The following is a 24,723-nucleotide window of genomic DNA, read 5'->3' as shown; positions in this document are numbered from 1 at the left end:
GGTTTGATGTGGGGCTCAGAACTCTCACTCCTGTAGGTGAGTCTCTGTGAACCAGTTAGTTTTCCGTCTGTGGGGCTTCCCACCTGGGAGGTATGGGGTTGTTTATATTGGGAAATCACCCCTCATACCTTTTGATGTGGCCTCCTCTTTTTCTTCTGGAGTAGGATATCTTTTTGAAGGTTTCTGGTCCATTTGGGTGGAGATTGCTCAGTCTTTAGTTGTGAATTTTGTTGTTTTTAGGAGAGAAGTTGAGCTCCAGTCCTTCTATTCTGCCATCTTGATCCCATCCTAGTCCATTTATATTTATAGTAAGTAGTGATAGATATAGTTTTTTTGTTTGCTTTTTTTTTTTTTTTTTTTTTTTTTTGCCTGCTATTGCAGCGGCTTGATATGGGTTCTTATTTCGTAGACCAGGGTTTGAACCCAGGCTGCAACAGTGAAAGTGCTGAGTCCTAGCCACTAGACCACTAGGGAACTCCCATAGGTATGGTTTTATTACTACTTTCAATTTTTTTTTTCCTCTTGCTTTTTAGGGCCACACCCATGGCATATGGAGGTTCCCAGGCTAGGGGGTCTAATCGGAGTTGTAGCTGCTGGCCTACACCACAGCCACAGCAACGCCAGATCCGAGCCGCATCTGTAACCTACACTACAGCTCATGGCAACACCAGATCTTTAACCCACTGAGCGAGGCCACGGATTGACCTGCAACCTCATGGTTCCTAGTCGGATTTCCACTGCACCATGAAGGGAACTCCCATTTAAAAAATTGTTTTCTGTTTTATAAACCCTGTCTCCTCTTGTTGTCGTCCTTCATCATTTGATGATTTTCTGTAGTAATATGTTTAGATTTCTTTCTCTTTTGTGTATTTACTATGGGTTTTTGCTTTCCAGTTACCATGAAGTTTACATAAAACATCTTACATCTATAAAAGTCTGTTTTAAGCTAATAAGTTCAAATGCTATGCTCTGATCCTTTTCCAGTTAAGCTGTTTTTCTCTTTTTCTTCTTTTCCTTTCTTCTTCCTCTCCTCTTATTTTTAGAAAATCAATTATTTGTGTTTATAAGCTTTTTTGTTGTTTTCAATCCTCCTGCTCTGTCATTGGTCTTTTAATTTTGTTAACTTTTCACTACATGAATATTTTTTAATATAGCCACACATGTTGTAGTCTTTGTTTTTTCTGCACCTGACACTGATTTTTGAATTAGGAAGGCATTGTCTGATCCAAGTTTAGAAACAATCCTTTCTGTTTGATTCTGGTTTATTTCTAATTGTATTTGATTAGATGGTGTGAGATAAATAATGCATTATAGATTTTGTTCCTATATAGATAACTAGTAGTTTCAGCATGTTTATTTTTTATTTGTTTTATTTTTGACCAGCATGTTTATTACATGTGCCATCCTTTTCTAATTGTTTTGAATTAGAATGTAGTTATCATAAACTACATTTTTAATACAATTTGGGTTGTTTCTGAATGCTATTTTCTGTTCTATTGATCTGTTTGTCTGTTCTTGACCAGCACCACCCTTTTAAATGACTGTTTCTTGATAAACTAGGAAATTTATGGAAAAAGGAGTCCTGGTGATCACTATACACAATGTTAAAAGATAAACTGAGACATTTGAAAAATTTGAAGAGTTGTTTGAGAAAACCAATGTAAATCAGGCAGTCGTGCCAAACTAGAAATGGTTAGGAACTCACCACTGATAGGCACCTGGGATTCCCTTAAAGAGTTAAACATACTTTAACTCTAATTGTAGGGCAAAACTGACATGGAAGTCTCTGGATATGGCAGAATAATAATTCAGGAATCAGTGATGCTATGGAAATTGGTTCTGTTGATTCAATAAACAACAAAGGATAACTTTTATTTGTCCATTTACCTCATCTGTGGTTTTTGGTATTTGTGCTTTATTACCTCCTTGGACAGACTGTGGATGCTTCGCTGTTCTGTGGAGGCAGCGTGACTCCACATGCAGTATTCTAGGGTCAGTATGCAAACTTCAGTCAAGAGCAATTCACAGGAACCAAAGTTAAAGTGTCTATTGACAAAGTTAAGCAGGAGTAAGTCTTTATTTTTGCTAAAGTACTTCATTTATGGATTTCCCTGGACCTGCAAATCTCTAGAAATTACACATATACTTATTTCAGCAATGTCTTCTCAATTGGTAGGGCACATTAAGGAAGGGGCCTACGACCGAAGGATTTTCATAGTCTATTAAAATTGGTAGGGACACATTATATACCATCAGCTAGAAGTATCATAAAATATACTTTTACACAGTGTAATGTTGTAATATAATAAGAAATATATATGAGGTCTTCATCTTTGGTTCTGGTACAGAGCTCCTGATATACATAGAGTATATAGCTCCTATATACATAGAGTCTCTGGAAAATTAAAGAGTTCTAGAGAGATGAATACAGATGAAAGGAGAATCTTTTGTTGTTAATAACAAGATACTTACAACCATACTGGAATTTATGTTAATAAAGTGACTTTTTGGAATGTCCATACAATGGGGGGCTGGTTGCCAGGGGAGCCAATCATGTCATTAGAGTGCTGAACTACATCTTGACCTCTGAGGAGGGAGAAGCTGGAGTTGAGTTAATCACCAAGCATCAATGATTTAACCAATCATGCCTGGGTACTAAAGCCTCCATAAAAACCCTAACTGAAAAGCATCTGTGTTAGTGAATGAATTGAGGTGGTCAGAGGGGGCTGCACCCCAGGATGGCATGGAAGCTTGGTGTCCCTTCCCCTATGCCTTGCCTTATACTTCTGTTTGCTCACCTATATCTTCTATTTTGTTCTCTGGAATAAAATAGGAAATCTAAGTTACCTGTTTCCCTGAGTTCTCTGAGCTGTTAGAGCAAGTTACTGAAGCAGAGAAGAGGTTTGTGGGGATCCTTGGTTTGTGGCCAACTCAGCCCAAAGTACAAGTGACAAGCTAGGATTTGCCATTGGCACATGAGGTGGGGACAGCCTTGTGGAACTGACCCCTTAATCTGTGCAGTCTGTGCTAACTCCTGGCAGTTAGTGTCAGAATTACCTTAAATTATGACACCCAGTCAGTGTCTGCTGAGAATTGGAGACCTGCTTCCAGTGGAAAAACTCACACATCTGGTGTTAGAAATGGTGTGAGTAGAGGAAACACAGTTTTCCTTTATGTAGGTAAAGCAAACTGTTGTGAACAATGCTTAGCAATATGATAGTCTTTATTGCTTACAATCCTTTTATCCATGTTAAAAAGAATCCCTGGAATTGTAGTAAATCTTCTCCTACCTTTATTCAGCATAGACGTCCTTAAGCTTAAAATGATTTTCTCATTAGACACAACCACATTTTGATCCTATAATAGCACTATTTTTTGGTAGAATAGTGGATAAGAGGAAAATTTTATAGTTTAGTGTATGGATAATTATTGCTTTTTCTAAGCATTTGGGATATATTTTATTTGCATGGATTTAGATATTTTAGACTAAATTTGTAGTAGTTACTTATAATACAAACTCCAGTAAAAACAGTCATAGTTTTATTATAACTCTATCTGTATTATTTGTAACACATTCCTATTACAGGTCTCAAAGGCTAAAGTGATATGATGTATTTCTTCTTGCTTTGTTGTTGAGTCAAAGCTGTTTTTTTGGGCGGTTATCTGGAAATAAGAAATAAAATAAATTATACACTTAAATTTTAAGTAAAAAAACCACTTGCTTTTAAGATATTATAGTTGTCCTTGAACAACATGGATTTGAACTGTGGGAGTCCATGCATGTGTGGACTTTTCAATAGTAAATACTACAGTATTACACAACCTGTGGCTAGGTTTAATCTGTGAATGCAAGACGGAAGATACAGATAAAACATGTATATGGAGGGCTGACTACGAGTTATATGCATATTTTCAACTGTGTGGCGGGTCAGCACCCCTAGCTTCTGGGTTGTTTCAAGAGGTCGACTGTACTTTATTTTCTGTAATTTTCAGACGTTGCTTAAAAGATTAAAAGCACTCAACCTTATATGTTATTTAAATGTACATCTATGTTTTTTTAAAAACAATTTTTTAGTATCAGCTTATCAACTGGATCTGTGGCACAGTGGATAGCGCATTGGACTTCTAGCATTAGCTTATCAAGTGTTAGGTGCAGGTACTTTTGTGTGTGTGTGTTTGGAGAATTACATTCTACTTAGTATCTTGAATAATGTGGATACTTAATAAAAACTTTAACTCCATTTATCATACCCACTGTGTTCTTCTTCCAAATACTCTGAGGTTTGATATAAACCTTCCATTGTGGATCTTCTTGACCCTCCTAAAGAAAAAAAAAAAAGATGTGTATATTGAATGGTTTATCACAAGAACAGTTTACAGATCTTTTGAATTTGAGCCTGGCCATGACTTTTCAGGGAGATCTTCCCTTATCATCTGTGTGATAAATGTATGTGTATCACTTGTGTCACCAGAGCAGATAGTATTGGTCAAAGACGGCCACAGGATCTCTCCCACTCTACATGTTCCTCAGCAGTATGACCTTGGCACTGTTCCTTCAAGAGGTGGTACCCAATTTTCCCAACTTGAAATTGAGTTAGACTTAGAGCTCTTATATAATCAACAGAACATGGAGGAAGTGATTGCATGACTTCTGAAGCTAAATCAGAAAAGGCTATGCAACCTCTACATAATTCTCTTAAGATGCTTGCTTTGGAGGAAGACAGTTGCCATATAAGAAATCCTATCACCCCGAGACTGCCACCTTGGAGAGGCTGTGTATAGAGGCTCCAGTTGACAGTCCCAGCTGAACCCAGCCTTCAAGCCATCCTGCCAAAGTTCCAGTGTGTGAATGAAGCTGTCTTGGGTCCTTCAAACCAAGCCATCTCTAAGTTGAGTATCATCAATGGGTAACCTCAATTGATGCCTAGTCAGGCCATGTTCAAATTCCTAATTCATAGAGTTCTTGTGATATATGAAATGGCAACTGGGACAGCCACTGTTTGGGGATAAGCTGACCAGTTTAGGCAAAACTCAGAAGGACAATTAATGTGAAATGCAATATAAAGTGTCCAAATAATCAAATAAGAGATGGGAAGTGTATATGTAGAAAGACATGGTAATTTGTTGCTTAACTTTCATCTGCCTTTCTCCTTTTGACTTGAATGCTCTGGGACTTATCTAACAAGATTCTCTTTATTCTTGCTTAAGACAGGCTTCAGTTTCCAGGTCCCTTTCATTTCCTGCATTCCACTTTTTATTTTGTTTTGTTTTTACAACTTTATTTTATTTTTTTTGAAATTTTATATTTTTTACAGAATAAAAATACATACATTTAAGCACAATTATTTTCACACAGATTATTATATCATGGATCTTAAGAAACAGAATGACTCCCTCTGGAGAAGTGGAATGGAAAATATGCCGAGACAAATAGGAAATTTATTCTATACTTTATCCCATTTTGTATGGCTTTCATCTTTACTATTTAGTATTATCTATTACATTTCAGTTTTTCTTTAAAAATTAGCATTATATTAAAATTTTGTATATTACACAACTAGAATTTATAAAGAAGAAAGCCTTATGTACCATTAAATATTTTATATAGCATAATAAAAAGAATAACTGGCAAGAATAACAAAAATAATACACCCTCTGAAAATAAGTAAAATATAAAATGCATAAATTGGTTAAAAAACTGTAACTATATAAATATGTCCTCACAATTTGTTACATCTTATTGATTCTTCAATATAGACATTACACCATTCTAGGTGATGTGATAAATAAGACATTATAGACCTTACATTGTACCATGGAGAGAAATGGTTATTAATAATATAATTGTAGAACTGTATTATTTAATTGTGCAGCTGCGTTATTTAATTATAGTTATCATAAATTCTTTGATGGAGAGGAAATCAGAATCAGTTCTAAGAAGACTTCAGCATTACAAGAATGATGTCAAATGACCCCCTACATGGTGGATTATGCACTTATTTACTCTGAGATATATTTCTTCTTCAGAGATTCCTTGTTTGTGTATCAATTGTAGATTTTTGGTTTGCAGTTATTTTGAAGTTTTGATATAAGAGTCTATATGTATATGAGATTGTTTTAAGTTGTTGTTCTCTTAATTGTAAGTTCATCTCCAGGGTCCTGCATTTGTACCCACCTCTTCTCATGATTTCTGATTTTGGTGGTATAATTGTGCATGGATGATTTTGTATCTTTACTGTATATATACCTTTACTGGTGAGCCTTGTCATTTGTGGAATTTTGTTTCCTGTTGCTGTCTTGTCTTTTCTGCCTAGAGAAGTTCCTTTAGCATTTGTTGTAAGGCTGGCTTATTGTTGCTGAATTCTCTCAACTTTTGCTTATCTGTGAAGGTTTTGATTTCTCCTTCAAATCTGAATGAGAGCCTTGCTGGGTAAAGTCATCTTGGTTGGAGGTTTTTTCCTTTCATCATGTTACGTATGTCATGCCACTCCCTTCTGGCCTGCAGAGTTTCTGCTGAAAAATCTGCCAATAACCTTATCGGGGTTCCCTTGCATGTTACTTGATTCTTTTCCCTAGCTGCTTTCAAGATTTTCTCTTTGTCTTTAATTTTGGTCAGTTTGATTAATATGTGTCTCGGTGTATTCCTCCTCCTTGGGTTTATTTTATATGGTACTCATTGTGCTTCCTGGATTTGAGTGAGTGGTTCCTTTCCCATGTGAGGGAAGTTTTCGACTATTATCTCTTGGAATATTTTTTCTGTCCCCTTCTCTCTCTCTTCCCCTTCTGACACCCCTGTAATACGGATGTTGGTGCGTTTAATGTTGTCCCAGAGTTCCCTGAGCCTCTCTTCAATTGTTTTCAATCTTTTTTCTCTTTTCTGTTCTGCCTCCATAATTTCCACTAATCTGTCCTCCACCTCGCTTATTTGTTCTTCTGCCTCCTGTATTCTGCTGTTAGCTGCTTCTAGTGAGTTTTTTTATTTCAGTTACTGTATTTTGCATCTCTTCTTGTTTATGTTTTATATCTTGTATCTCTTTGGTCGGTGTTTCCTGTAAGTTATCCATCTTTGCCTCCAGTTTATTTCCAATGTCTTGCATCATCTTCAGCATCAACAGTCTACAGTCTTTTTCCTGGAGGCTGACAATCTCCTCATTGCTTAGCTGTTTTTCTGGGGTTTTTCTTTTCTCCCTCATCTGAGTTATAGTTCTCTGTCTTTTCATTTTTATAGGTTTTTGGTGTGGGGACCTTCTTACAGATAATAGAGTTGTAGCCTCTCTTACTTCTGGTGTCTGCCCCCCTTGTGGCTGAAACTGGTAGGAGGCTTGCTCTAGGCTTCCTGATGGGAGGGGCTGATGCCTGCCCACTGGTAGGTGGAGCTGATTCTAATCCCTCTGGTGGGTGGGGCTTAGTCTCTGGATGGGATTCGAGGCAGCTGTGTGCCTGAGGGGTCTTTAGGTAGCCTGTTTACTGAGGGGCAGGGCAGGGCTGTGATGTGATCCCACCTGGATTGGTGTTTGCCCTGGGGCTTCTCAGCAGCTGACTGACAGGTGGGGCCATATTTTCCCAAAATGGCCACCTCCAGAGAAAGGTAGCTGCTGAATATTCCCAAGAGCTTTGCCTTCAATGTCCTTCCCTCAGAACAAGCCACATTCACTCCTGTTTTCCCAGGAGATCCTCCAAGAACTGCAGTCAGGTTTGACCCAGATTCCTGTGGAGACCTTGCTTTGCTCTGGGACCTAGTGCATGTGCAAGTCTGTGTGCACCTCTTAAGAATGGGGTCTCCATTTCCCCCAGTCCCGTGGAGCTCTGTACACGAGCCCCACTGGCCTTCAATGCCAGATGCTCCAGGGGCTCTTTCTCCCAGTGCCAGATCCCAGCACATGAGGGTTTGATGTGGGGCTCAGAACTCTCACTCCTGTAGGTGAGTCTCTGTGAACCAGTTAGTTTTCCGTCTGTGGGGCTTCCCACCTGGGAGGTATGGGGTTGTTTATATTGGGAAATCACCCCTCATACCTTTTGATGTGGCCTCCTCTTTTTCTTCTGGAGTAGGATATCTTTTTGAAGGTTTCTGGTCCATTTGGGTGGAGATTGCTCAGTCTTTAGTTGTGAATTTTGTTGTTTTTAGGAGAGAAGTTGAGCTCCAGTCTTTGTATTCCTCCATCTTAATCCTGTCTCCTTGGACCTTGTATTCCACTTTTCATAAGATTCTGCACATCTTCTATTTTGTCCCCAAGTCCCCAACTCCCACTTCCCCAACTTCTGAAACATTTACACTGCATTCATTTTCATTTTATTTTCTGAAATTCCCTTTACCATTTTTTTTTTTTTTTTTTTTGCTTTTTTAGGGCCACTGGTGTGGCATGGAATTTACCAGGATAGGGGTTGAATTGGAGCTGCAGCTCTTGGCCTACACCACAGGCACAGCAGTGCAGCATCCAAGCCACATTTACAACCTAACACCACAGCTCAAGGCAACGCCAGATCCTAACCCACTGAGTGAGGCCAGGGATGGAACCTGCATCCTCATAGATACTAGACAGATTCATTTCTGCTGAGCCACGTCGGGAACTCCCTCCCTTTATCTTTTTGCTCTGACCTCATCTTGGCTGTCCTCTGAGGACACTGCAAGCCCAGAAACCCTTTGTGTTTTCCTTGTGCTCAGTCCTCTTACCTTTGGACTTAGAGATGGATAGATGTTCTCCTGTCTACTGCTCTCTTTCAGGGCATTCGCCCTCCCTTCTTCCCTTCCTAAAACTCATATCATCAGTTTATACAATCAACTAATGTGATCTTGTGATCAATTTACCACTGGGATCAGTCTCAGCTGATTTTATCATTGGCTCATTGTCACTTGCCTACCACTTGATCTCAATTCCTTAAGTTCTGTTCTTTTAGATACTTTCCTTTACCTTACTGTAGCCATTAATTCCCATGCTCATTCTTTTTTCTTATTGTTTTTTTGTTTTTGGCTGAGCCTATGGCGTGTGGAAGTTTCCAGGCCAGGGGTGGAACATGTGCCACAGCAGTGACCCAAGCCACTGCAGTGACAATGCCAGATCCTTAACCCACTGCTCCATAGGAGAACTTCCCCATACTCATTCTTAAACTTTGTCGTACTAGTAACTGCAAGCCCCCTTAAGCTCAGTTTCCTGCATTCAACTAGTTGACTGCCAGTTTTTATTCTTGCTAGATCACTTCCTCTCCTACCCTCCCACCCCACCAAGCAATTCTTCAAACCCTCTGGGACTTCCAATCCTACCATCTTTTTTTTTTTTTTTTAGTGGTTTTTCAATGTTGTGTTAATTTCTGCTGTACAGTTAATTTCTGCTGTACAGTTGTACACATACACTCATCCATTCCCATAGAGCCTACCATCTTTTCCTCATTTCTCCCTATTTTGATTTCTTCTTTCCCTTTTTTATATGATTTAAATTCCATGGTCATTCACCCTCTTGCATGTTGGCTGACTTTCTTACATTTTTCTCATTTTATCATACTCATTAGACAAAACTGTAATCCTAGTTAAATCCAACTCTTTGCCTATCCCTCTCCTGCAGTGTAAGGCTCAGAAGACTGGAAAAACACACAATTGGGCCTCACTTTATTTATTTTTAATTTTTTAATTTTAATTTTAATTTTTGCTTTTAAAGGCTGCACCCACAGCATACGGAGGTTCCCAGGCTAGGGGTCCAACCGGAGCTGTAGCCACCTGCCTACGCCACAGCCACAGCAACGCCAGATCCAAGCTGCATCTTTGACCTACACCACAGCTCACGGTAATGCCAGATTCTTAATCCACGGAGAAGGCCAGGGATCATACCTGCAACCTCATGGTTCCTAGTCGGAATCATTAACCACTGCACCACGATGGGAACTCCTGTTTTCCAGTTTCATAAAGGAAAGAAAACATAGTAGGGAAAAGCTTCCACAACAGTTACTCATTCATTTAATTTCTGTTCTATATGCTTCATGTCCCCTGTGCTCCCATCTAAGGCCAATCCCTCTACTTCTTCATTAGGTCTTATCCTTTCTTGCCTTCACGAGACATGGCTCCAGCAATCCTGCCTTTCACTTACCAGTTTTCTGTTTGTTTGTGATCTAGTAACCCTTCCCCATTAGTATCTACATTTTGGCTGAAGTTACATGAATAAGTTCTCACCAATGAATGTAGCCAGAATGCTTCTCGGTCTGATAGTTGGGCATTGGGCATTCATTTCTCCTTAAACTTTCCATCTTCTTTAATCTTGAACATGGAAAACTATGACTTAGTTTCTACCATGCAGAAATAACAACATTCAAACCAGTGGTTCTCAACTGGGATGATTTTGTTCCATAGGGAACACTTGGAAATATTTGGAGATATCTTTGTTTTCAAAACTGATAGGTGGAAGAGCTATGGTTATCTAGGGGACAGAGGCCAAGGATGCTGCATAACACCCACTATGCCAGGACAGCCATTCCCTACCCTTCTCCCCAACACAAAAATCATCAAGCTCAAAATTCTTTTTTTTTTTTTTCCTTTTTGTCTTTTTAGGGCCGCAACCATGGCATATGGAGGTTCCCAGGCTAGGGGCTGAATCGGAGCTATAGCCACCGGCCTACACCACAGCAACCCGGGATCCGAGCTGCATCTCTGACAAACTACACAGCTCATGGAAACACTGGATCCTTAACTCACTGAGCAAGGCCAGGGATTGAACCCTAGTCCTCATGAATGTTAGTTGGGTTCGTTAACCACTGAGTAATCTCGGGAACTCCAAGCTCAAAATTTTAATAGTGCAATATTGAGAAACCCTGCCCTAGGGAATGGTGCAGCAATAAGATGGAAGGTCATGGCTGCTTGAGTGCCTGTGGGACTACTTTGTAAATGTAGGCGGCTCACTTTAGGATAAAGGAAAAAACAAATTTATGCACTCTTAAGTGACTGTACTTTTGGGATCTGTGATAGAAGCTTAGCCTTACTTTTTTTCCCCCATTTTTAAGGTTAGTCTTTAACTAATATATTCTTTCACTCTTTGAGGTAAAGATTACCTTGGGCTTCTCAGTTTAATATTTTCATTGCATCACAATATATAGAACCGTTCTGATATCCTAATGCCTCTTTTATACTGTCTAAAGTCTTAAACGCAGCATTCTATTTGGTTTGGCAGAATGTAGCAATATTTCTTAAACTGGATAAATTGTTCCTAGATTTTCCATGTTTGAAATCAGGCCTGGTTGGTCTCAAATAATTGTTTAGCATTCATTCTCCAGATGCTGAGCCAAGGTGATTTTTTAAAAATTTAATTTTATTGAAGAATAACATTAAACATTAAATCAATTAAACATTGATTTACAATGCTGTGTTAATTTCTGCAGTACAGCAGTGTGATTCAGCCATCCACATCCCCATCCCCATACAGGTTATCACAGAACACTGAGTAGATTTCCCTGAGCTATATAGCAGGTCCCTACTGACTATCCATTCCATGTAGCCAAAGTAGTTTTTACTGTGGAGTATTTTCCAAGTAGATTCTCTGAGAAGCATAGCTATATCTGCAGCTATTCTTTTACTCAACTCAGGCCACAGGTGCCAGTTTAAATAAAAGACATTCACACCTGCTGTGTTAGGAAACATCAGCAAAGAGGTTTAATTTACATCGGGGGACATCTGAAGTCATCATTCAGGTGTTCCGAGACTTCTGTTCCTTTGCAACAAGGTGATCATTGTGGGATGGTTGACTCTTGTTCCCCATCTTGCAAAAGCACTCATTTTGATTCCTAGGTTTCCTCCTGTGGGTCTGACTTAGGGTCTGACTTGAGATGTTTGATTGGCAGGTCTTCAAGGAGGCTGGATGATTAGGACTCACATCACTCCAGCGAGGGAGACCAGAATCAACCAAAGCTGAGAGGGTGATATTTGCTTATTTTGTAATGCCTACATTTTAGTAGAAGCAGGCACTTCTCTGTTGCTAATAGTAAAGACTCTCAAAGGGTAGATTCTCTCAACTGGCAACAAAGGATCTCATTTCACTACCTTTTAGCCCACTTTGTACTAAAGAGCAACAGAATAAGTCAATAATGCTGAAAGGCAATAAACCCACAATCCCGTTCCTTTACTTGAAAATAATGGCATATAATTTTCACGTGATACAATATTATATATAAATGAGATCTTAAAATATGTTATCTGTAGGGGAGTATACATTGAAATGGAAGAGATGCTGCCTGGTAGTTTTGTGACTGAAAAGGTGGATGAATTTTTGTAATTTTGTCAGGCAAAACATTTTTAGTGGCCTTGCTAGAAAAGGGTAAATAATAACTCATACATAAAGGTTGTGTCAGAGTTTATAGACTAGACCCCTAGTAATGGATTCAACCTTTCCACAACAAATCAAAAGTACCGTTGTATGCTCACATGAATATACAGCAGTCATTACCTTAAATTTAAAACTCACCACAAGCTGCAAACACATAGAGCAGGCTCTGAAGGCTGCATTGTATCAGTGTGGTCTGCAGAGAATTTCTTCATAAGGTTTTTGCCTCATTGAAATATGTGTTGCAGTTCAAAGCTAAAGGGATTACTTCTGAATAGTCATCATAGCGGTTGATTACATTCGTATGTTATATTTAGCTGGACCCTGCAGGCTATTTTACTCCATTAGCTCTGCTGGTCCCGCTATTGTCAAAAAGTTGATCACCTAATGTTAAAAGACTGTGCTTTCTGTTGACCTTATCAAAATGTCTCAAAAGGTTTTGGTACAAACTAAAATTCAGATTGTGTTATATGAAAATGATTGTGAATAAATACTACGTACAAAAACTGTTCATATCTTATAGGGGGAATCTTAGCATTATGCCATTAATGAGGAGCTTACATTCTTGTGTTAGTATTTCAGCACATTTTACTTAAAATCATAGATTCAATTTTAGTAGAAATAGTTCTTTTTCATGCTGATAGTAGAGTGTCTTGGAAATTGATTTCTGACAGAAGAACAGAAGTCTCTCCCTCCTCCCCATGTATTCAAATCATATAAAATTAACATTATGGGAATAAGCCCGGTATCAATATTAATACAGTCGTACAGCTACGATGGCCCTATTACAATGTGGTTTTAGAGGGTCACTGTACTGAGGAGAATAGAGTACATAAACTAAAAATTTATCATTCACAGTTGCAATCAGATGATCACTTTAATAAATTAAAATTTGGAGTTCCTGTTGTGGCTCAGTAGTAACAAACCTAAGTATTCATGAGGCTGTGGGTTCAATCCCTGGCCTCGCTCAGAAGGTTAAGGATCCAGTGTTGCCATGAGCATCAGTGTAGTTAACAGACATGGCTCGGATCCCTTGCTGCTATGGCTGTGGCCAGCAGCTGCAGCTCCAATTTGACCCCATATGCCATAGGTGTAGCCTAAAAAGACAAAAAAAAAAAAAAAAAAAAAAGGCTTATTATTTAGATAGGAGCTATATAGTTTCATTCACTTAATCACAGCAGTTGAAAATTTTTAAAGACAGTTAAGTTGAATATATGTTCTTTTTTTTTTTGGCCATGCCTGAAACATGTGGAAGTTCCTAGGTCAGGGGTTGAACACACACCACAGCAGCTACCCAAGCTGTAGCAGTGACATCACTGGATCCTTAACTTACTATGCCACAAGAGAACACCTGAATATATATTCTTATAAACCCTGAGTCCAGCTGCCAGTATATAAGGCATATTTTGATAAGCTTGACTTTTAACCTGTCTTTATGAATTAGCTACAGAGTCAGTAACAAATGAAAGTATATCTTTGACAAAGATATTGACAGGTATGGTTATATTATTTAAAATAACTATAAAATTTTCACTAGAATCACATTATAAACATTATAAAAGCTATCCTTTGGGGACAAAGATGATTTTGAAGCTACCTCAATTCAACAGCTCATCTTTGAATGAAGTTCCCAGAAGTGGTGATGGATTGGCACTCATGTGTCCTTCTTGGCATGGTCCTCCTTGTAACTGATGGTGTGTAAAATGGCTGGTCAGGGACACAGCCTGTGAGGCTGGACCACTGCCAGACACACATGATGGCCTCATTAGCCCTGTTCTCTAGTCATCTGAACTCTTCAGCACAGAGATGTTTCCTAATATTTCTTGTACTTGGTTGCCTTTAGCCATGCCACTTGATACTCACAATAGAGAAGGGGTGGGTATCGAGAAAACAGATGGCACATTCAACTGGGATTTTTGAAAAGACTTCAATGAAAGGACTGTTGAGAGATGAGGGCAGGGCTATAGAATGACAAGCAATCCTGAATACCCAGTGACATGCAGTGGAAGGATGCTATGCCATTCTTCCCCAGGCTGAGGGCAAAGGGGAAGAGGATGGCGGTACTGGACCCTGGGTGAGAGGCGGAAATTTAGAAAAGGGCTCACTTAATTGAATCTAGAAGCCACAGTTGCAGAGTGTCTGAACTGAGTAGAAATCAGGGGCAAAGAAGTAACTCCCGACCCCTCTACCTCCTAACCTCTGACCTCCTGCTGGTGACTCCCTTTGCATACATCCAAGCCAGGAAGACAGAAGGCAAGTGAACCTGTGAGATGTAGTCTGAAGTCAGTCTCCTGGGACTGAGAGCAGACAAAGTGGGAGAATGGATATTGGGTGTGTGTGTGTGAAATTGCATAAAATAATCACAAAGTGCAAATAACACCAGTTTTGTTATGTGAAGCATGGTTTAAGTGTCAACATACTTGATGCTCATATATGATTTGGTCTTTCCTTTTTCTTTTCCCCTTGTCTTTTTCTTCTTTTCCTTTTTTTTTTTTTTAATATTGCTGTGTCATTCATGGCACTTCCCATTTTATAGTCTATAAAAATTCAATGAATCAAAGCCTGAGGTAACAGGGTTAATCTCACTTTACCAAAAAAAAAAAAAAAAAAAAAAAAAGCGAATTTTCTTGGTAATATTTTTTTATTTTTTGCTTACAAACAAAAAAAGTAATCTGTTCTACCCTGTGTTCTGAAGCAGAAATCATGATGTGGTTATTCTAGATCCAATGAGTACAATAGTCAAGATATAACACTTTTAAGGCAGGACACATCTTTCAAGTTTGGGATAGATTCAAGTGTCAAAAGCTGACATGTGGCCTTTCATATTACAGGTTCTGGTGTATAGCAATTCCCTTTTCAAGGGCTTTTGTTAATATTTGAAGCCTATTAAAATTTATGCAAGGATCAGAAGTATATTCAAACTCAAAACTGGAGGCTCTTTTTCCCTCTTAAGCATCATTATCTTAAATAGACTGGAGCTAGACTTGGATGAAGTATTGAAGAGACCACCTTATAACTTTTAATAAGAGTATCTGGTTCACATTTATCAGTCTGTTCAGACATTGAAAACTTTTCTAAGATAAATATAGTGTTGATGTCTTCATACAGTTGAAAAAAAATTTCTCCTATTAATGCCACATTATAAATTCTGCATTTTTTCCTAGTCAAGCCGCAATAACCAAAATCAGATTACCCTCTTTCCTGAAAAAAATCTCCCCTCCTCTACTGAGAGGAGATTTTGTACTAGGGCATATAATAAGGACTTCAGAAATTTATTAATTTTTATTAATTTTTATGTTCTAATTACTATCATTTTTTATACTGAAGTATAATTGATTCCCAGTGTTGTGTCAGTTTCAGGTAAACAGCAATGTGATCCATTTATATACATACACATTTTTTTCCAGCTTCTTTTTCCTAATAGGTTATTATAAAATATTAAGTATAGTTCTCTGTGACATACAGTAGGTCCTTGTTGTTTATCTTTTTTTATATATAGTAACATGTATATGTTAATCTCATCCTCCTAATCTACTCCTTTCCCTCCCCCCTTTGGCAACCGTAAACTGGCTTTCTACAACTGTGGGTCTATTTCTGTTTTGTAAATAATTCTTTTTTTTTCTTCCAGATTCCGCATGTAAGTGATATTATTATATATTTGTCTTTCTCTGTCTGACCTTCTTTATTGAATATGATAATCTCTAGGTCCATTCATGTTGCTGAAAATGGTATTATTTCATCATTACACCCAATCTGTCTGATCTCAGAAGTTAAGCAGGGTGGGGCCTGGTTAGTACTTGGATGGGAGGACTTTTTTTTTTTTTCAAACTGCTCAACCACCCTAAGCTCTAGGCATTCTTATCCCTGATGTGCAGATAAAAAACCCACAAAGGCTGAAGGGATGAACTTGTTCCACATCACACAGGTGAGAACTGGCTCAGTGGAGATGCAAACTCAGATCAGTTTGGATCCAAAGCCTGTGCTCCGAAGTCTAGACTCACTCTCACGCCCATGAATTCAGAAGAAGGAAGGTGAGTAACAGGAAATCTGTTATGTGTGTTAGGCTTGGGGAGGAGGATTTATTTGACTTTGTGGAGCACTGCTGTGGAAAGCCTATTTAGTTCTTAATTATTGTTTGTCTATTTTCTTGTCTTCTAGAGGTCGTTTCTAATGTAGCAGTGAAAAAAAAATTGCCACGGGCCCTGGGGATCTCCCTGAAGATCTCCAATCTGACAGGAAGTCCAAGACAGCCGGGCTTGGGCTGGAGAGGAGCGTAATCCAGGCTTTCCATCGGGTGCGTGGTTGCCTTTATTTCATTCTACTTTGACTCAGCCCCTAATGCATTCAGCTTCATAAAGTCAGAAAAAGAGGGAAAGAAAAGCAATTTATTCATGTTTTCACTGGAACTCGCTGCAGACATGAAATTTCTCTAAAAATGCAAATCACTTGGTGCAACACCAGAGAAACTCGGTAGCTAAAGCTCTTAGAGGAAAATCCTTTCCCAGAGCTAATGTTTTTATGCCCTGTGATTGAATAAATCAATCCATTTATTACAACATCTTCCCTTAAGTTTTTTTTATCCCTGGATGAATGTGTCGAAAGGTACTAGAGGACTTTTCTTTATCACTGAGAAAATTGATTACACTTGTTAATTTGGCTTTTAATCCTAGACGTATCAAAACAAATACCATAAACAAGTGTAGAAGAAATCAATATAGATCTGTTCAATATCAGATTGATCAAAAAAGGATTTAGTAAGACTCTCAGATGTAAAATACTAATGTACAAGCAAAGCCTTTACTTACGTAATACAGCCTTGGACAAGCTCAGGATCTGAGAGAAACTGTTTCTGAAAACAGGATGCACTTTTGTTGCATTAAAGAAAAATCCCCCAAAGGCCTACTTATCCAAGGTATTTAATGTGAATATTTGTTTTTAAAAGATTTCTTGTCTTTTGTCCAGCCATTCTTGTTAATTCACAGGGCATCATATCGCAATTTTTTTGTTGTTGTTGTTACATAAAGCAAAACTTACATTTAACAAGTGTAAGGCTGGTCATAAAAAATAGAGAAATCAACACTTTTAAAAACTCAGACATCATAAGGAAAGGTTATCAGCCATTCTTTGCAGAGAAGGTGAGGATAATGAGAAATAAAAATTATATACAAAGACTTCTGAAATACTCAGGCCAGCCTTGGGCCATTACCACATGTGTTTTGTAGAACCCAAGTAGCAAACCAACTGCTTGGTCAACTCTTTTGATTAAACATATTTTATTTCTTTCTTTCTTTCTTTTTTTTTTTTTTTTGGTGCCACATGTGAAGCATATGGAAGTTCCCAGGCTAGGGGTTGAATCAGAGCTGCAGCTGCCAGCCTACACCACAGCCACAGCAATGACGCATCCTTAACTTACTGAGTGAGGCCAGGGATTGAACCCGCCTCTTCATGGTTACTAGTTAGGTTGTTACTGCTGAGCCATGATGGGAACTCCCTAAACAGATTTAAAATTCCACTTGTATAATCATGAATGAGATAGAGAGTCATGCGACTTTTCTCTCTAAATGATACCAGCTAAACTGCTTTTCCAATAGTGGGTATAGTTTATGCTGAACATACTCTGTTTACTGGTAAGCCCTATTCAGCTGTCATTCATTCAGCAGGTATTCACTGAGTATCTTCTGAGGGAAAAACACACAACTGTGGCCTAGGTCCTGGGTACCACTGGTAGCAGCATTCAAATGAGGTGGATTCAGGAGGACATGGCTGGGAAGAGGGCTTCAGTGGAGGACTCTATCCATAATCACAGCCTGATTCTCTGTGCTAGTGCCTGCTCTTCAGACAAAAAAATGAGAGTTTTACGTACAATTTGGTAAAGCAATTTAAGAGGATTATCTAGGAGGGAGCGCGGGGTTTCAAAACCAACACGAACACATTAACAGAAGACATGGAAATGCATTTAAATGCTTGTCTCAGGAAGAGTAAAAGTCTGTTGGATTTTCCATATCAGGACTCAGATTCCTCAATAGCTTGATTGGTGGGTCTAAAATGTGAAGAGCAGAGAACCCCTGTTAGAGCATGTCCCCTAACATGTGCGTGTCACACTCCTGCACGTGTATTTTGACTTATAGATAAGTAGAAGTCATTTTTGAAAAGCTTTTTGTCGTTTGAATTTAAGCATATCATCACCATTTATTTATCATCTTTGGATTATAGACTTTTTCTGGCATTTTTAAAAAGTTTTCTTGAAGTATAGTTGATTTACAACGTTATGACAATTTCTGCTGTACAGCAAAGTGATTCAGTTATATACACATACCCATTTTTTTTTCAGATTCTTTTCCCATATAGGGTATCACAGAATATTGAGTAGAGTCCCCCTTGCTATACGTCGTGTAGAATCTTCTCTTTTAAAAAGTAATATATTTGTGCTTGTACCTGGCATGATGTCTTAGAGACAGTACATACTTAATGCTTTCTGAGTGAAAGAGTTTGCAGCTTATGATTTACTTTAAAAAAGCGTGAGATCATAAAGTATTGCTTGGCATATAGTGATGACCAATAAACATCTGTTGAAGGACAAAATAAATGACTTATTTCTGCTCTTAAAATTTGAAGTGCAAGCACAAAATATATATAAAGGCAAAAACATATATATAAAGATCTATAAAAACAAAACTAGTTTGAAACTGGTTTGAAAAGCCAGCTAATTAAAAAAAAAATTCTCCAGCAAGATCTATGGACAACTCTTTAACGAATACCTAAGAAATACTCAATTTTTGAAAAGTAGTTTTCTTTTTCACTATATTACTTGCTCATCTTGCGAGAAAAGCAGAAAAAGTCTAAACTTTTAGCCACAATATCTAAAGTGCTTCAGAAGAAATGGGATCTTCATGCACAATTGCTGAAAATAGTTTAAGACAGTTAAGTTTACAGAACTACTTAGTTTTCCCTTTCCATCTTTTAAAAAAGTTTTATTGAAGTATAGCTGATTTACAATATTGGTGGTAATTTCTGCTGTACAACAAAGTGATTCAGTTATACATGTACACATATCCAGTCTTTTTCAGATTCTTTTCCTTCCTGTTTTAATTAAAGAGGGTTTTAGCTACACAAAATTTATTAATTTTCATCGATTCAGCTTTGTAGAGAATATTTAAGGCCATGACATTGGATGAGATGAGTAAGAGAATGAGTGGAAACAGAAAAGAGGAGAAATTAAAGCTGGAGCCATGGGCCAGTCTAGTGTCGACAGATGGGAAAGATTAAGTGGAACCAGCAAAGGAGATTGAGAAGGAGTGCCCAGGGAAGAAGGAAGAGCCAGTTGAAGGTAAGCCTTGGAAGAGGGAGTCATCAACTCTGTTCATTGTTGCTGATAGGTCAAATAACTTGAGGGGGGCAGAGCTGAGAAATGACTATTGGATTCTGTGATATGAAAGTCATTGATGGGCTTGAGAAGAGTAATCTTGGTAGGAGGTGGGGCTGCTGTGAGGGGGTTCAGGAGAGAATGGGAGGAGAGTAATTAGAAACAGTTAACATAGATGGTTCTTTAAAGCATGCCGTAATGAACAACTAGAGCAGAGAAATGGGACAGAACCTAGTGACGATTGTGAGATCAAAAGACTTTTTTTTTTTTTTTTTTTTTTTTTTTAAGATGAGAGAAATTACAGCATGTTCTTCTTACTGGTAAGAATGATATACAGGCCATTTGATGCAGATGGAGAGAGGGGGGAGAACTGTTGGAGGTAATGGCTTTGAGAAAATGAGAATGGATGAGGGACGGTACACAGGTGGACAGGCTGGCCTAGGCTAGGAGTGTGACAGTCAATCCTCAGTAAAAGGAGACAGTGTATATTGAGCCGAGATACAGGTGAGCGGGTAGATGTGATGGTATTTTATTGATGTTCTCTTTGGATTGTTTAAAAAATGAAATAAGAAATAGGGTCATCAATTGAGAATGAGGATGGGGGAGAAAGTGTTGGAGGTTCAGGAAGATGAGAAAATGTGAAGCAGTTGTCTAGGAGAAGGGGAGAGAGAACCCACTGGGGAAATACAGTGATTGGGGTTAGCATTAAGGGCCCACTTGAGGTTGTTGATCATGAATTTAAAATGAGACCAATCAGTGTGGCTGTTGTAAGAATATAAACAGGAAGTGGTCAGAGAGTTAAATTTAGGTAACGTGATGGTTTAACCTGGCAAGTGTGAAGAAGAGAAAGGGGCAAGGGATGGACCACAGAGGTGGTGTCTTCTGCTTAAAGACAAGAGTAGTTTCCACGTGGCAATTCCTCCCTGGAATTTTCCAGGAAATGTGTATGTTTTGCTAAATCCTGAATCTCAGGGAAAAAAAGATACGTTGATAATTGGGGAAACAGGTAAAGGTGTTATCTATCATTCCCCTGTGAGAATTAAAGCTTAACAGCATAAAGATGTTAGTTTGGGGGGAAGAAATCCACTAGCATCAAGTTGAAAGGAAGAGTAGGAAATGCTTACACTCGGGATCAAAGTTAAGGTTGACACTGCTGGAAACTTAATGAGAGCGTGTAAGAGAGAAATAGTCATGTTATAGTCAGGCTTGTTTTTAGCCGTTGCCGTGTTATACGTATGTGTTTGTGGCACTGTCTGCTTTGCTTGTTTTTGTGAACAACAGAGATGCTATTCGGCTTACGTGAATGGTATACCTTATAAGATCTAGGAACGGTGTTCTCAAAAATAAGTTTTGGAAGGAGAAACAAGAAAAATCTGTTAAGTTCTTGGTATGTGATTCTGAATAGTGTTTTTACATGCTAGGAGACTAGAGTGTTATATTATTTGAATATTCACCACAATAATGTCTGCTGGCATTTTCTACTGTTTGAATATTCACTATAGGCAACAACTCTTTGTAAATTTTACTCAATGTCATATTTCTTTATATATTTATATTTTTTAGATTATAGATTTTTAAAAAATTTTATTTTTATTTTGTTTTATTTATTTATTTATTTTTTGGTGGCATGTGGAAGTTCCTGGGCCAGGGATCAAACCGGAGCCACAGCAGTGACAATGCCAGATCCTTAACCTCCTGAGCCACCGAGGAACCCCTAGATTGTAGTAGACTTTTGAATGTATTGACAGTAACTCAAGAGTATGAAGCCTGTGGAAGTAGTTTTTAAGCATAACTTATGATTTGGGGGAATTCCTAAGAGTTCCTAGAATTTTGTTTCTCATGTTCAAATCCCAAAGATAAACACAAGCTGGGAACTTGGAGATAGGAGGTAGAAGTGGGGACATGAAGGAACTGAGGGAAAATGCAAAGGTGGCAGGACCAACTGATAAGAGATCCTGATAGGAACCCATCTATTATATGAAGCAAAGTGGAGGGACCAAAGATAGTGGGATTTTTGAAACTGCACTTAGGAAGGCAGTGCAATTTTCACTATTGAAAAACTCTAGGTTTAACTGCAGGAATGAGGAGGTGAGATAAGATGGAAGACAAGGTCACTGAAGTAGAGGAGGTCAAGAAAGTGAGAGAAGAATTTACTGGAAGGATCATTATGTGTAGTGATGATGAACCAGGAGCTAAAAGCTTCAAAGGATGAAAGGGAGAGACATGGGGATAGAAGATTGCAATCCAGAGAGGTAGAAGAATATAGTCTCATTACTTGAGACTTAAGGTAGGGTTTTAGCCTGTAAAAAGTGGTAGCAAGATCAAATTACTGGTCATATCTTTAGGCCCAAAGGCCTCAAGGACAGGGGAGAGGAAGCGGCCATCACTGGAAAGCACTGCAGAGACAGCAGTGTCCTGCGGGGGGAGCTAGGCTTCAATTAGCAGAGGCAGCAAAGGGGACTTAGGGAGTGGAGGTGGAGGGTATTGCTTGTCTGACCATGAATTTCTTGAGGACCCACTGAAAGGATTTCAGTGGTTGAACAGAATTAGAAGATGGGATTGGGAAGAAAAATGGGGAATTCCTGTTGTGGTGCAGTGGAAAGGAATCCAACTAGTAGCCATGAGGTTGCGGGTTCAATCCCTTGCTTCACTCAGTGGGTTAAGGATCCGGTGGTGCCGTGAGCTGTGGTGTAGGTCACAGACATGGCTCAGATCCTGCGTTGGTGTGGCTGTGGCGTAGGCCAGCAGCTATGGCTCCAATTCTACCCCTGGCCTGGCAACCTCCATATGCCACAGGTGAGTCCCTAAAAAAAAAAAAAAAAAAAAAAAGAGTAGTAGACCTTATAGTAGGAGAGTCTTGGGAGATGAGGATTTTTTGTCATCACTGCTCTGAACAGCGATAATGACATTACTCCTGATGCCTCAGGCAGACAGTAGGGGTAGACGTAATCCCAGCCAGGGTAAGGGTAGGAGTTTGGCTGATGCTTACAGAGACTGTCTGCCCTCTCTGCTCCTGCCAATTCTGATGTGGAGGCAGGAGTGAAGAGACATTATCCAGACCACCTGGATCTCTAGATGAGTAAGAGGAGCTCTGGGATCCACTTTGACCCTGACAGAGGAGATTGAGGAAGGGCAGTACTATCCCAGTTGCAGCCAGTCACATTAACAGATCTCCTAAATACTGGGCTGTCTTCACACTCCGGTTAGAAACCTCAATTGGTCACAGTGTGTTATTCTTCTAATAGTCCACTTGATTCTGTTTATTCAAAATTTTATAGTATTGTTCAAAAGTGAAATTGGTCTAAATTATTTTTCTTTTTTAGTGTTTTGTAAAGTTTTGTATTAAATCTTATACAGATTTCATAAAAAATAATTGGATGCTTCTCTTTTTTTTGTAACCTTGGAAAGTTTAAAAGCACAGGAGTTATATAGTCCTTAAAAGTTGGGTAGAATTCAATTGTGAATGCTTTTTATTGGATCGAAATGTTGCTATTACTTGATCGATTGCACTGAATATTTGGAAAGAGGATCCACATTTTATCTTTGTAGCCTTAGCAGGTAACTTGGTGCCTGAAACTGTAATTATTAGCATCATTACAAATTATGATTCATATTTCAAGAAGATAAGTATAAGTTAAAATACTTAACATACTTAAAATACTTAACATGAAGTTGGTTTTTTTTTTTTTTTTTTTTTAATGGCCACACCTGAGGCATATGGAAGTTCCCAGGCTAGGGGACAAATTGGAGCTGCAGCTACCGGCCTACACCACAGCTACAGCAACACCGGATCCAAGCTGCATCTGTGACCTAGACCTATACCACAGCTTGCAGCAACACTGGATCCTTAACCCACTGAGTGAGGCTGGCCATTGAACCCGCATCTTCATGGATATCACATTAGGTCCTTAACCAGCTGTACCACTATGGGAACTCCAACATGAAGATTTTTATTAGCTGTTTTCTTTCACTTTCAAGGGTTCCAGCTTAATTTAGCCTCTATTACCTGATTTATTATAGTAGTCTTCTAACTGGTTTCTCTGGCTTCTTTCTTGTCTCCAAAATCCAACTTACATTCTACTCCCAGATTAATCTTCCTATGGGGATGCTCTGCTCATCTGACTCTTGCATAAAAACTTTGAGAAGCTTCCCAATGATGAATACACAAGCCAAAATTTTCATCGCTTTCCATCTCTATCCAGCTTCCCTTTATTTCTCCCATTTCCCCATAGATACAGTACACTGAGGTAAACTGGGTTCCTTGTCATTTTGCATACAATTTCTATCTTTTCATTTCTGTCTTACATTCATGCTATTCCATTATTTACTTAGACTTCTTTTTTTGGCTACCCACAGCATATGAAAGTTTCTGGGCCAGGGATTGAATCTAAGCCCGAGCTGCAATGTATGCCACAGCTGTGGCAAAGCTGGATCCTTAACCCACTGCGACGGGGGGAGGATTGAACCCATGGAGCCACAGAGGCAATGCCAGATCCTTAACCTTGCCACAGGGGGAACTCCTAGACTTTTTCTTCTGTTCCCCCATCCCTATTGGCCAAAGAATCCTGCTCATCTTTCAAGTTAAACTCTTTCATGAATTCATTCATAAAGAAAGAGTTATCTCTCATAGTTTTTTGAACAAATCATGCGTACCTATCTTGTATCCTCTATTAAAATGAAAACTTCCTACAGCACTCATTATTAGAGAAATACAAATCAAAACCACTCTGAGGTACCACCTCACACCAGCCAGAATGGCCATCATCCAAAAGTCTACAAACAATAAGTGCTGGAGAGCGTGTGGAGAAAAAGGAACCCTAGTACACTGTGGGCAGGATTGTAAATTGGTGCAACCACTGTGGAAAGCAGTATGGAGATTCCTCAGAAGACCAAACATAGAACTACCATTTGATCCAGCAATCCCACTTCTGGGCATCTATCCAGAGAAAACCACGACTCACAAAGACACATGTACTCCGATGTTCACTGCAGCACTCTTTGCAATAGCCAAGACATGGAAACAACCTAAATGTCCATTGACAGAGGAGTGGATCAAGAAGAGGT

General features: G+C 38.8%; 1 protein-coding gene and 1 long non-coding RNA gene across 6 annotated transcripts in view; one reads left to right on the top strand and one right to left on the bottom strand.

Moving 5' to 3' along the window:
* Positions 1-2,049: 2,049 nt before the first annotated feature.
* TTC29 (tetratricopeptide repeat domain 29) overlaps positions 2,050-24,723 on the bottom strand; it is a 236,707-nt gene continuing 214,033 nt past the window's right edge. For 3 of the 5 annotated variants that reach the window (XM_021101529.2, XM_084972743.1, XM_021101528.2), the window contains 2 exons: positions 4,252-4,321; positions 2,050-3,663 (listed from right to left, as the gene is read on the bottom strand). In XM_021101529.2, coding sequence (XP_020957188.1) covers positions 3,660-3,663; positions 4,252-4,321 — 74 coding nt within the window. In that variant the 3' untranslated portion in view covers positions 2,050-3,659. Of the gene's footprint in view, positions 3,664-4,251; positions 4,322-14,918; positions 16,645-16,667; positions 18,337-24,723 lie in introns of those variants that run through there. The other 2 variants (XM_084972742.1, XM_021101530.2) reach the window with 2 other exon arrangements.
* On the top strand, positions 16,191-19,623 carry LOC146400925 (uncharacterized). The gene is made up of 3 exons (XR_014812845.1): positions 16,191-16,327; positions 16,455-16,590; positions 19,435-19,623. It is a non-coding gene; the product is annotated as an uncharacterized LOC146400925 (long non-coding RNA).

The sequence above is a fragment of the Sus scrofa genome, chromosome 8 (assembly GCF_054392235.1).
Source record: "Sus scrofa isolate SSC_HxYL_T2T_F1_AM1 chromosome 8, Sscrofa_HxYL_maternal_Yorkshire_Landrace_v2.0, whole genome shotgun sequence".
NCBI classification, from domain to species: Eukaryota; Metazoa; Chordata; class Mammalia; order Artiodactyla; family Suidae; genus Sus; species Sus scrofa.
Note: the sequence above shows the minus strand (reverse complement) of the source record. Positions and strands in the feature narration are given on the sequence as shown.